The sequence below is a fragment of the Armigeres subalbatus genome, chromosome 1 (assembly GCF_024139115.2).
Source record: "Armigeres subalbatus isolate Guangzhou_Male chromosome 1, GZ_Asu_2, whole genome shotgun sequence".
NCBI classification, from domain to species: domain Eukaryota; kingdom Metazoa; phylum Arthropoda; class Insecta; order Diptera; family Culicidae; genus Armigeres; species Armigeres subalbatus.
Window position 1 is genome coordinate 30,001,976 of NC_085139.1, and position 12,815 is coordinate 30,014,790.

At 45.5% G+C, this 12,815-nt stretch overlaps 1 protein-coding gene across 2 annotated transcripts in view; it reads left to right on the forward strand.

Moving 5' to 3' along the window:
• The window catches only part of LOC134223450 (uncharacterized), a 56,810-nt gene extending 47,119 nt beyond the window's left edge, over positions 1 to 9,691 (forward strand). The window contains exons 6-10 of one of the 2 annotated variants that reach the window (XM_062702605.1): positions 659 to 1,804; positions 1,874 to 4,399; positions 4,635 to 5,231; positions 5,302 to 5,716; positions 7,950 to 9,691. In XM_062702605.1, coding sequence (XP_062558589.1) covers positions 659 to 1,804; positions 1,874 to 4,399; positions 4,635 to 5,231; positions 5,302 to 5,716; positions 7,950 to 8,671 — 5,406 coding nt within the window. In that variant the 3' untranslated portion in view covers positions 8,672 to 9,691. Of the gene's footprint in view, positions 1 to 658; positions 4,400 to 4,634; positions 5,232 to 5,301; positions 5,717 to 7,949 lie in introns of both variants that reach the window. The other variant, XM_062702597.1, reaches the window with a different exon arrangement.
• The last annotated feature ends 3,124 nt before the right edge of the window (positions 9,692 to 12,815 follow it).

The following is a 12,815-nucleotide window of genomic DNA, read 5'->3' on the forward strand; positions in this document are numbered from 1 at the left end:
CACTGATTGAGGACTATCTGGGCTTCGAAATATCAACAGGTTGTTACTGCCTGCAAAGCACCTGTCCGAGACCCTGTTGGCAGTATCAAAGCCCGGGTAGGTGAGTGTTAGGCACGCGTGACGTTCCAGATGTTTCAAATATTTTTTTCATGATTATCAAACTTATGCGAATTAAAATAGAAAGAACAATACCTTGATAAAGATCTAAGACTTTGGATTGCTTTAAATTTGAACAAGTTTTACGTTCTATAAATCTGTGATTCCATCCGGTCTAAATTGTCTATAGCATAGTATATCATTTTGAATCGGCTTATAGGTATAGGTTGTATGAACTAGTATTTGTGAGCAAATCGTTAATAGAGCCCTTTCGATTAGCAGGCAAGTTTTGCTTGCATACAAACATAACAAATGAGACTGTAAGCAAGCATATATTTACCTATCTTCATTACGTAAAGCAAATAATAATCTTGAAAAAATTGCAATAAGTCAAAAAAATATTGAATTGATAAATAATTAAGCGTACATCATGATCTGCAACGAAGGGATATGTGATTGCGTTAGTATTTAATCTTCTTTCTACAAATTTTCCCAGAATATTTACATGATTACCCTTTAAATGCGTTTATTCTTCTAAAACTATTTTTTCTTTTTCTACCAGGAATGCAACCACAACCAGCGAACGAACGAAACACGCGATCGATTGCGAAAGAAAATCAAACAGCTACAGAGCAACAAGGACAATCAGCAGCTGAAGTCGCTGAATCTGAAGAACATCAAGATTCCTCACGGAGGCCTGCTGAAGAAAATTAACACCAATAAGAGCAACTCAACGAACGCGGTAACTAACAACAATAACAACAGCAGCAACAACAACAATAGCAACAGCGGTAGCAGCAGCAGTAGTACAAACAGTACCACTAGCACCGGCAATGGAGGCCAGGCTTCGGCTACGGCGAACAAGGACTCGTCGTCGGGGGGCCTCGCTTCGAAAATGGAAGCCTTAAAGATCAGCGGTAATAAGGCGTCAACCACAGCTTCAGCTGGTCTTGCAACGGTAATCAAATCCCCTTTGGTGACGAAGGCTGCCGTGAACAAGATGAACATTGCGCCGACCCCGGCCAAACCACCGGAAGTGGCCCTTGGTGCCCGGGAAGTACCTCAGGTTCCACCGCCATCGGTTCAGCCATCTCAAAGGGTAAGCGTAAACAATGCGGCGGGCATCAAGGCACCACTCAAACCGGTGGAGGAAACGCTAGACGCTTTGGTGCGCTACATAGAAGGGGATTACGACGATGACAAACAAAAGGACAACAAAAAGACAGCGAAGAAGGTCAAACAGAAGCACAAAAAGCAGGAGCTCAAGAAGATCACCGAGCTGGGAGAACTCAAACAGAAGTTCTCCGAGTTCAAGGAGGAAGAGAAGAGGGCGCAAAATCGGTTACAGTTCCAGCAGAATCTAAAGAAAAAGGACAAACAGCAGCTTCTAGAAGACATCAAGGCTTATGAAGCGAAGAAACTTCAACTTCAGACGGATATCAATAGTTTGGTGACGAGTATAAAGAGTAACAATCCGGAATTCAGCTTCAAATTGGACGAGAGTTCTGGCGAGAAGAAGAACGCTAAAGATAAGCCCGAGACGGGGAAGAAATCTGCGCCGATAGCCCTGGAGTCTACGCAGCAGCTTCCTCCCAAATTGCAACAGAATATCAATCTACTTCAGCAGCAGAAGCAGCGACAGCAGCAGCAGCTCCTTCAACAGCATCAGCAACAGCAGCAACCCGCGATGATGATGCCACAGGACAACGTAAGTATCGATCCAGCGCGAAGGATGGTTACTATTAAGCGAACTTTCCTGCCCCATTCGGAACCGCAGGTAACCGTCACGGCGAAGGGGCCATCTCCCGATCAGGACCAGTTGCTGTACACCTTCATCAATGGTCAGCTGGTATCGCCGGACTCGTCTTCCGGTCAGGGTCGGCCGCCCACAAAACAGCAGATTCAAAACCATCTAGATCAACTGACCATGAAGATGGCTGCAGGTGATGCGAAGCAACTGAACGAACTGATTGCTAAAAGTCAATTCTCGAACGATACGGATGTGTGGATCACCGAGAAGCTTCTCAGGCTCAGTGTTAGAGAACAGTCGCAGAACCAGCAGGCGCAGTCAACGCGAGAAATTGACGAATTAATGCAAAAATTGAACTACCACACAACAGGCGGTCCTACCATGGACAAAAAGAAGAAAGAGGAAATTATTTCTTCGATCGGTAGGATGTCCGATCGATTGAGTCAAGTACGCAATAAAGGAGCGAATTCCAAGAGCGAAGCCCAAGCTAAGGCTGCTACGCAGATGCTGCAGAAAATAGTGAAGAAGCTTGAGCAGGACTACGCCGCCATGTGTGGAGAAGAGAGCAAAAAGAAGAAGAAGAAAAAGAAGAAGGACAAGCTGGCCGACGAGATTGACGAAATCGATGAAATTGTTGCAAAGCTCGACGGATTAGAGGTGGGAAGCAGTGGGAAGCCGAAGGCTGAAGCTAAAAAGCTGCCAGAAAAGGCACTTGGCAAGGTGCTGAACCGGAAACTGAGTAAGGATTCTATCAGCTCTAGCGGCAGCTCACAGAAGGTAAAGGAAGGAAAAGAAAAGCCTGCGAAGGAGAAAGTCAAAGCTGAAGGCAGTCAGGAGCACGAGAAAAAGGTTTCTGTAAAGGAGAAAGAAGCAAAGAAGAAGCTTGTGCGGAAGAAGAGTGAGGCCTACATTGATCCGGAGTTCGATAATAATGCTTTCAAGTTGTTGAACCTGGAGGATACCGAATCGGACGAAGAAGAGATGGGAGTCGAAGAGGATGAAGTGGCAGTCAATGAGTCAAAGCAAAGCGATTCCTTCATGAAAGAGCGAACACCTTCACCAGTTCCGGTACCAGTTCCTGAGAAAGTGGAGGAGAAACCAATGCCATCCACGCCACCTCCAAGTTTAGTTCCGGCGCCATCTACCATTGCTGCAAATAAGAAAACCAATAAAAAGAAAAATGAAAAGGCAAAGGTACAGAAACCTGTTCCCGTGCCTCCTGCGGTTAAAGACGGTAAACAGAACAGGAACAAGGAAAATCATGTACCGTTGCCAACAGCATCAGTTCAAAAAACTCCAAAAGCGTCTCTCAATGCTTCCAGTTCGCAGCTAAACACCTCAAAGAGCGACAACAATAGCAAGAAGATTCCTGCTAGAGAACCCGAGAAACCTTCACTCGATAATTCGAACCTTTCTAAGCGTCAAAGAAAGCTTCTTTTAAAGCAGCAGGAACAGTCAAAGCCCGGATCACAACCAGCTCAGACCCAGGGCCATCAGCAGAAGAAACAGCATCAGCAGACGCCACCACCTGCGGCCAACCGCCACGTTGAGAAAGCCATCAAGAGTGCAGATCGACTGGCAAAGGGACATAATGAGCGCCGTTCCAAGGTCAACATTAGTGCCGATACGACGCTGGAGCTGATTAATGAACCGAACCAAGCGGTGTCTTCCAAGGCTATGCCAGCTGCTACTCCTCCGAAAATTCCCAACACCTTCCCACCTGGTGACACTTCCTTTGGGGCAAGCATCATGGACCAACTGAGCCGGGGAATCCGAGTGGAGGGACTGCAACTGCCACCTGGCATCACGCTCACACGAGTCGATGCCGCCCAAGCTGAAGCTATCAAGGCCAAGCGTGATTCGATCAAAAAGATTTGCGAACCGATGCAGGCGGTTCAACCGCCGGAACCTCCACCGATGATGATGCCACCGCCGATGATGATGGGTTCGTCCGGAATGTACATGATGAACCCGATGATGCAAGCACCAGTGGTGATGAATGCCGCACCAGGTCAGGATTCCGTCATTATGGTCGACACCAACAAGCTGAAGGGATCTTCCACGGAAGGCGAGAAAAAACCGAGCAAGAAGAAGAATCGCAAAAACAAGAGCAAGAATAAAAATGACGCCGCGAAGGATGGCGGTCAGCACAAATCCGACGGGAAGCAGAAGAATCAAAAGGGCAACAACAACATTGTCACCCTTCGGAATCCAATGTTCCAAGGTGGATCGGCAAGACCACCTCCGGCAGCTGACCCGGCGGCTAACCGCCATCCACTTGGGTACGATCAACGGGCGACGATTTTCAAGAACGACAACGGAATGTTCACCATTCGCAACCCGGCCCTGCATCAGGCGCTGGCCGGCGGAACACCACCCTCCACCAGTGGATTCCGGCCGTTCAACACCAACTATCTGGTGGAGAATGGCATAGTCCCGCCGCAGGTGTCGGGAGCCCCCAGCAGTGTCACCACGGCCAACTATCTTCAGCAGCAGCAGACGGCCAAGGAGATGAGCCTGCTGGGGGAGGGATCGTCATCGCACGTGGGAACGGTGAGTACCCTTTCATTAGTTTACGATCTCTCTAAAATAATTAACCGTCTGAAGTCCGCTAACAGGCCCTATTCGATTTTGTTATCAAAATCGAATGATTTTTGCCTTTTCCAAAATACTCCAATTTTTTGTTGTGAGACTAGAGCCGCTTTTCACAAAATTTTAATCAAACGGATTCTTTTGTGCAATTTTTTCACTTTATAACTTCCGATTATTTACTACCGATTATTTACAGCCGTTCTCTGCTACCATTGAGCCGCCACGGAAGTGTAACTCAGCCATTGGAAGTGAGATGAAGAATGCTCAGAAGCAGAAGCAACAGCAGCAGCAGCAGCACCATCTCCAACACCATCACCAGAACTCTTGGCAACATCTAAACGGTGGCCCGGTGGATAGCTCTGGAATCGGCGGAAGCCTTTACAGTCCTTTGACGGCAGTAGGCAGCTCCGGTCAACCCCAGCGATGTTACTCGCCGTTTGAAAATCTTCAATACGGGCTAAGCGGTAGCCAAGAGTACGGCGGTAACTCGCCAAACTCTTCAACCGGCTATTTCCCGATGAGCTCGCCGTCCACCGTCAGTGCAATTGGATCCGAGCGGTCGCAGGCACGCGCCCAGGCGGCAGCTGCCTTATCAGTTGGTGCTGAGCATAGCTGTAGAAGATTGTTTGGTGGAAACTGTTCGTCGGTGGGATCCTGCGGAAGTGTTCATTGTAACGATTCCAGTGGCGGTCGCTTCTACGATGGCTTAGACGCAGGTTCTTCAGCTAATCACAAATACGATGATTTGTCTTTTCTGCAGAACCTTCAGCCTGGTCAACGTTTAAACAGTGAGGTAATGAGAATATTTCCAAAAACCGCTTCCATCAAGATTGAATCAAACAATTCTCCCTCGTTCCTCACAGGTTACCATCCACAACATCAACGAGTCCAAGTTTTTGCGCCAGCAGAACCAGAACCTCTCGAATGACATTGAAATCACGCGGATACCGGGCCCGGGCAGTGCCATGGGTGCACCCGGTTTCGGCCACCCAACGCAGTCGACGCATCCTTTGCTAATGTCGCCGGCGGGTTCCACCATAAGCAGTGAGGCGGCTGCCGGTGGTGTGCCGTCCACTGCCGGAACTGCCACCAGCAGTGGAACCGCCAGCGACGCGGCTAACTTGCTTGCCCTGAACGACATCGAGACCAGTTTGTTCCTGCAGAAGTATCAGCAACAGCAGATGCATCTGCACCAGCAGCTGCAGCAGCAGATGCAACAGCTCAAGCTGCTGCCAATCAGCAGGCAGCAGCAGCAACAGTTACTCGGAGAATACGGAGGTCAGTAAAAATACCGAACTAAAAATGCTGATTTGTTTTTTTTTTCTTTCGCTTCGGTAGCTTATGATTTAGACACTTGAATGTGCAAAAGCCGCCATTGTGAATATTATTTTGAAATTGTACGATAAAACTAATTAATGGTAGTCACTAGCAGTCATTCGCTGGGAAAGCGTCTACAATTATTCTTATCCCAAGTTTGCTGTAAGGAAACTGTTCCGTAAACTTTGAATAAAGGATTGAGAAATCATTAATCGTGTGAACAAAAAAACTAGTTGTGTGTTCCGTTTTTTCGACTTCTATTGCATTCCAAATTACCATACAACAACTCGTAGAATAAATCTTGGTTCGAGAAGTAATTGGAGAGGTGCTTCCAGGGTATGTGCTTCGGGGGTAATAAATAGCTTTGTTCTCTATACTTCTGTAAATGGTAGTGTGTCTTCTTCTGCTAAATCTGTGCCTTTTCGTTGCTTGAATTTTCATTTTTGTCGAGATGTGCGAATGCTTTTTCTGTGAGGGAAGGTGTGCCAATAATTTTGTATGGTCGCTCTGTCAACTTAGGGTTCGGACTTGTGTTGGATTGTGAATTGTGTATTGTGGGTTGTTTAATAAAATATTTATGCCAAGTCGCAATTTATACACTAACCAATTATTTTTCGCGGAATTGTTGAAGGTTCTAGGAGAATCCTTGTAGGATTCGAGCAGAATCCTTGCAGGATTCGAGCAGAATCCTTGCAAAATTCTAGCAGAATCTTTGCAGGTTCGAGCAGAATCTTTGCAGGATTCGAGCAGAATACTTGCAGAATTCAACCAAAATACTTATGGGGTCGAGCAGAATCGTTGTAGGATTCGAGAAGAATCCTTGTAAAATTCGAGCAGAATCCTTGTAGGATTCGAGCACAATTCTTGCAGGATTCGAGCAGAATCTTTGTAAGATTCAAGCAGAACTTGAGCGGAATCCTTGCAGGATTCGAGCAGAATCCTTGCAGAGTTCGAGCAGAATCCTTGCAGGATTCGAGCAGAATCCTTGAGGGTTCGAGCAGAATCCTTGCAGGACTCGAGCAGAATCCTTGCAGGATTCGTGCACAATCCTTGCAGGATTCGAGCAGAATCCTTGCAGGATTGATTTTGCGCAAATACTACAAACGAATTACTGGTTTCCAGAAAGCGAGCAGAATCCTTGCAGGATTCGAGCAGAATCCTTGCAGGATTCGAGCAGAATCCTTGCAGGATTCGAGCAGAATCCTTGCAGAATTCGAGCAGAATCCTTGCAGAATTCGAGCAGAATCCTTGCAGGATTCGAGCAGAATCCTTGCAGGATTCGAGCAGAATCCTTGCAGGATTCGAGCAGAATCCTTGCAGGATTCGAGCAGAATCCTTGCAGGATTCGAGCAGAATCCTTGCAGGATTCGAGCAGAATCCTTGCAGGATTCGAGCAGAATCCTTGCAGGATTCGAGCAGAATCCTTGCAGGATTCGAGCAGAATCCTTGCAGGATTCGAGCAGAATCCTTGCAGGATTCGAGCAGAATCCTTACAGGATTCGAGCAGAATCCTTGCAGGATTCGAGCAGAATCCTTGCAGGATTCGAGCGGAATCCTTGCAGGATTCGAGCGGAATCCTTGCAGGATTCGAGCAGAATCCTTGCACGATTCGAGCAGAATGCTTGCACGATTCGAGCAGAATCCTTGCAGGATTCGAGCAGAATCCTTGCAGGATTCGAGCAGAATATTTTGGGGATTCGAACAGAACTTTCACATGATTCTAACTTATTGCTTGCTGGATTCGTGGCCTCGAGAATAATTTTTGCTAGATTCCATTCTAATGCTTTCTGGAATCCAGTAATTCGTTTGTAGTATTTGAGCAAAATCATGACAGCATTCAAGCATAATTCTTTTTACTGTTGTAACAACAAAATGTTGCTGAATGCGAGTAGAATTTTCGCAGAACTCCTTGTTACAGGTGGAAATAACTTATTGAATCAGATTAAAATGCTTGCAGGATTCCAGCAAAATCGGGTAGAATTTCTGTAGGATTCGTGTAGAATCACTCCAAGCTTAGAAAAGCGCAATTAACTTAACCTACGTTGATCATAATGCTTGTAGAAAATGTATATAAGCTAGCCGATTCCGTTCCAGTGATTTCTAGCTTGCATTAGTAAAGCTCTCTTAAATTCTCTTGGCTATATCAAACGTGCTTTTGTTTTTAAAAATAAACCCTTTGCTTGCCTAATTCTAGAGAATATATTCGCACCCAACCAGATGGTCAACCTGAACGAGCTGGAATCGGAAGAGCGGGACATTGAATCATTCAAGCGTTTCAACTACTATTTCGATCCGCCGAAAACAAAGCCTAAGATCAATCTGAACGTCAAAGACATTGTGGTGGCGAACAAAAAATCGCCAGTTCCGAGTACAGCGGCCAGTGGCAACAGCCACGGTACCAACGGCAGCAGCGGAAGCAGCAGTAGCAGCGTCAGCAACGATAACAATCCCGGCGGGGTCAGCATTGGCGAGGACATTCATCCGATTCGACCGCAGGCTCCGATCGGAACACCCTCGCAGAAGGGTCTCCATCAGCAGCAAACAACGCCGGTGTCGTCGGTGGGAACGGGTGTCTCAACCGTGCTCTACCCGGCTACTTCTGACAGTCCGGCTTCGTCGGCGTCGATCTTTGATGGAATCTCCTCTTCGATGAGTAGCCATGCCCATTCTTGCGATGACCTGTACAACGATTTGCTCAGCTCGACGGGGAATCTCAGTTTGAATTTGAACCTTAACTTGACCCAGCTCCAACAGTCCAACTCGGACCCGATCGCTTACGATAATGTTGGGTTCGGTGCTGCGATGGGAAACAGTGTGGGAGCCCACAGCTTGGGCAGTGTTGGCAGTACATCGAATGTAGCCGGAAGTGGCAAACCTTCGGCGGCTGATCTGGCCCAAGGCATCATCAGCAATTAAACTCTGCCGCGTGGTGAATGTTCAGTTTGGAAAATTCCCGTGTCCGTTCCTAGGAATCCGAAAAATAACCCATAGAATAGTCGTATTGCCGGTTGCAAGTTGCCTTCATACAGAGAGAAGTGCCATAGAATCTTTTAAATCATTGCCAACACTCAGTTAATTAGTGCAGCACACAGATCTTTAGGAAGGATTCGTAGGAATTGTGGGGGATCAGTACCAGATTGATACACTGAATTACGCATACATTAACTGCCACTAGGCGGAATTTCCGCCGACTAGGGTCACCCAGAAAATATCATCTGAGAAGGATCACATTCAGGGTTGTGAACTTTCTGAGGTGATATTTTCCTTAGTGCGACCACACTTTGAATTGAAATTTGATCACATTAACCTTCCCGGGAGGTCTTATTGTCCTATTGTTCCATTTATAAGATCAGTTTGGTGAGATTGAGCTCAAACAGATGGCCCGTTGATCACACTCATCATTCATGTATTTTTGGTGCAATGTACCCAACATTGAGAGACGAAGCTGTAGAGGCCGGTAACGACAATGGCGCATGCCGTGTTCCTTGACTCATTTCGTTTAAACTGTTGAGTGGATCACCGGGTTTCGTAGATGACTAGATATTGAAGTACTCCGCACTGCTGCTACCGTAGATATATATCATAAGCGTTAGGGGTTGCACAGCATTCTGTTTACGGGCGGTTGACCCAAATAGCAGCTGCTATTTCTCGAATTGAGTCCACGCGTACGTACTACTCCATTGATATTCGTCGTTCGTTGAATAAGCAAATGCTCCGTTTGTTGCGCGGAGGCAGACATCACTCACGTGAAAACTGGTGAAAACAGGGCGAACCATGTGCTGGAAGCGTCCCTTTCATTTGATTCAGAAAACCATTGCAATGTTGCTCCAAGTGTTGCTCTCACTATTACTACTACAACTACAACATATATTGTACATACCTTCATTCATAATTGAGGGAGAACAACAAAATGAAAAGAAACAGTAATGCCGAATAGATGCTATCGAGGTCCATGTTCGTTGATAGAAAGATGAGAAATCCTTGGGGACATGTTATTGAGATTGTTATGCAGTCAGTAGATTTTTCTTTAGTTTAGTAGTTCTATTATAGTAGGTAGTTCTTTTAAATTAATAAATTTATTGTTCAACTTATCTAAATCATTGAATTTCATAAACTATCCTAAACCAGTGACTTTAGCATACTGTAGCAGTTTTTATTTGTTTATTTTTATATTGTAGCAGATTATTTGTTCGACTCTCGTTGTTACTAGAGACCGAGTATACCTCTGCATCTCCGCGATCATCTCAGGATAGGATATTGTGTTAGTAAGAAGGGATATATTATTTGGATTCACTTTGGTAAGTGATCCGATCTATGGGATGGGAATATTTGAATCAGGATTAGAAGTACTAGAGCAGCGGTTCTCAACCTGGGATACATGCACCCCTGGGGGTACCTTCGCTGACTCCAGGGGGTACCTCGGACAAAAATGCGTAATGGCGGATGTATTACAATTTTGATAAAAAATTGACCTTTCCCGTAAAAAAAATTTTATTCGCTCGATCGATTCTTTATTTTATTTAAGAAAAAACCCATATTTTTTACGACTCCAAGTATTTTTAAAATTTAGAACAAAAAATCAAAACAGAGCTGTTTTTCAAAATTGGCCTAACATTTGCCCGACTTTGAACGAACATCGGGTGAATTTTTCAGACCGGTTCACACGTGCAGCACTTTTTTGGATTTTGTTTTCAATTTTTAAAATAGTTAAAAGCTTAAACAAATATGAGTCTCCTTTCAAGAGGCTCGGGAGCCTCCTTTCAAGAGGTTCGGAAGCCTCCTTTCAAGAGGCTCGGAAGCCTCCTTTCAAGAGGCTCGGAAGCCTCCTTTCAAGAGGCTCGGAAGCCTCCTTTCAAGAGGCTCGGAAGCCTCCTTTCAAGAGGCTCGGAAGCCTCCTTTCAAGAGGCTCGGAAGCCTCCTTTCAAGAGGCTCAGAGCCTCCTTTCAAGAGGCTCAGGCCTCCTTTCAAGAGGCTCAGGAAGCCTCCTTTCAAGAGGCTCGGAAGCCTCCTTTCAAAGAGGCTCAGGCCTCCTTTCAAGAGGCTCAGAAGCCTCCTTTCAAGAGGCTCAGAAGCCTCCTTTCAAGAGGCTCAGAAGCCTCCTTTCAAGAGGCTCAGAAGCCTCCTTTCAAGAGGCTCAGAAGCCTCCTTTCAAGAGGCTCAAGCCTCCTTCCAAAGGCTCAGAAGCCTCCTTTCAAGAGGCTCAGAAGCCTCCTTTCAAGAGGCTCAGAAGCCTCCTTTCAAGAGGCTCAGAAGCCTCCTTTCAAGTGGCTCAAGCCTCCTTTCAAGTGGCCTCAGGCTTACTTTCAAGAGGCTCAGAAGCCTCCTTTCAAGAGGCTCAGGAAGCCTCCTTTCAAGAGGCTCAAGCCTCCTTTCAAGAGGCTCAGAAGCCTCCTTTAAGAGGCTCAGGCCTCCTTTCAAGAGTCTCAGAAGCCTCCTTTCAAGAGTCTCAGGCCTCCTTTCAAGAGTCTCAGAAGCCTCCTTTCAAGAGGCTCAGGCCTCCTTTCAAGAGGCTCAGGCCTCCTTTCAAGAGGCTCAGGCCTCCTTTCAAGAGGCTCAGAAGCCTCCTTTCAAGAGGCTCAGAAGGCCTCCTTTCAAGAGGCTCAGGCCTCCTTCCAAGAGGCTCGGAAGCCTCCTTTCAAGAGGCTCAGAAGCCTCCTTTCAAGAGGCTCAGAAGCCTCCTTTCAAGAGGCTCAGAGCCTCCTTTCAAGAGGCTCAGCCTCCTTTCAAGAGGCTCAAGCCTCCTTTCAAGAGGCTCAGAGCCTCCTTTCAAGAGGCTCAGAAGCCTCCTTTCAAGAGGCTCAAGCCTCCTTTCAAGAGGCCTCAGAAGCCTCCTTTCAAGAGGCTCGAAGCCTCCTTTCAAGAGGCCTGAAGCCTCCTTTCAAGAGGCTCGGAAGCCTCCTTTCAAGAGGCTCGGAAGCCTCCTTTCAAGAGGCTCGGAAGCCTCCTTTCAAGAGGCTCGGAAGCCTCCTTTCAAGAGCAGGCCTTGGAAGATTCGTTCAAAAACGAATGAATGCTTCGTTTTTAGCCCGCAGTGAGGTTTTAATTTCGGTGCACCGATTGATGTGCGCTCGACGACGTGCGGCTGGCTGCACGAACAAGGGAAGAGGCAAATACAAAGCATTCATTTTATACATTAAAAGTGGGGAGTTGTGAACGTGGCCTCTTCACAAGCCGGGTGGTGCTGAGGCGGCATCGTTCAGTAGGGCAGAGTGAAATGAGGATGGTTTCTTCGTTCATCGGCAGTGTTTCAGATGCAAGTGAGTGTTGGACTATGGTCCAGGATACAGATTTACGCGGAAAGATGAATTTTACGCCAAAACTATATTTTTTAGAAAAAACTGTTGTTCTACAAAATTGTTCGAAATAGTAAGGCCATCATTATGGTTTTACCAAAAAATAGGGTGGCCCATCATATAAAAAAAATTAGAAAATATTTTTTTTATTTCTTGGAATATTGACATGTTATGTTCTACAAAGTTTTAGCGTAGCTTATTCCAATCAATTTTGCTAAAAAAACTTTTTCTGTAGCTCTTAAGTTGGCTGATTTAGAGCAATTTTACCTAATTGGATTAGGGTGTACCTCACAAAAACAGTATTTTCGATCTAATTATTTTGTTTTAGATTTCTCGAAAAAGTCGTCTTCAGGTGACTTTTAGAGCTCAAAAAAATGCAACTTTTGATGGGTAAATATGCACAATATCTTTTTCCGATCAAAAGTTATAATCGTTTTACTGTCAAAATTACATTTTTTTCATAAGTTGATATCTCCGGTTAGGGCAGACCAAAAAAATATGTTTACACGGCATTTGAAAGATAAATAAATATTCTTTATTATGTCAAAAAATTGGGGATATGTTATTTTTTTATCTCTAGTTTTACCAATTTTACTAAAATCATGTTTTTTCAAATAAATTAATATAACTCGACAACGGAAAAAGATACAGACGATATTCTTATAGCAAAACACGCGTTTTGAAAAGCCCCAAAAGTCTTCAGAAGATGACATTCGTGAGAAATGAAAAATAAAAAATCTACAGCTCTAACACTTTTTATAAGTTTT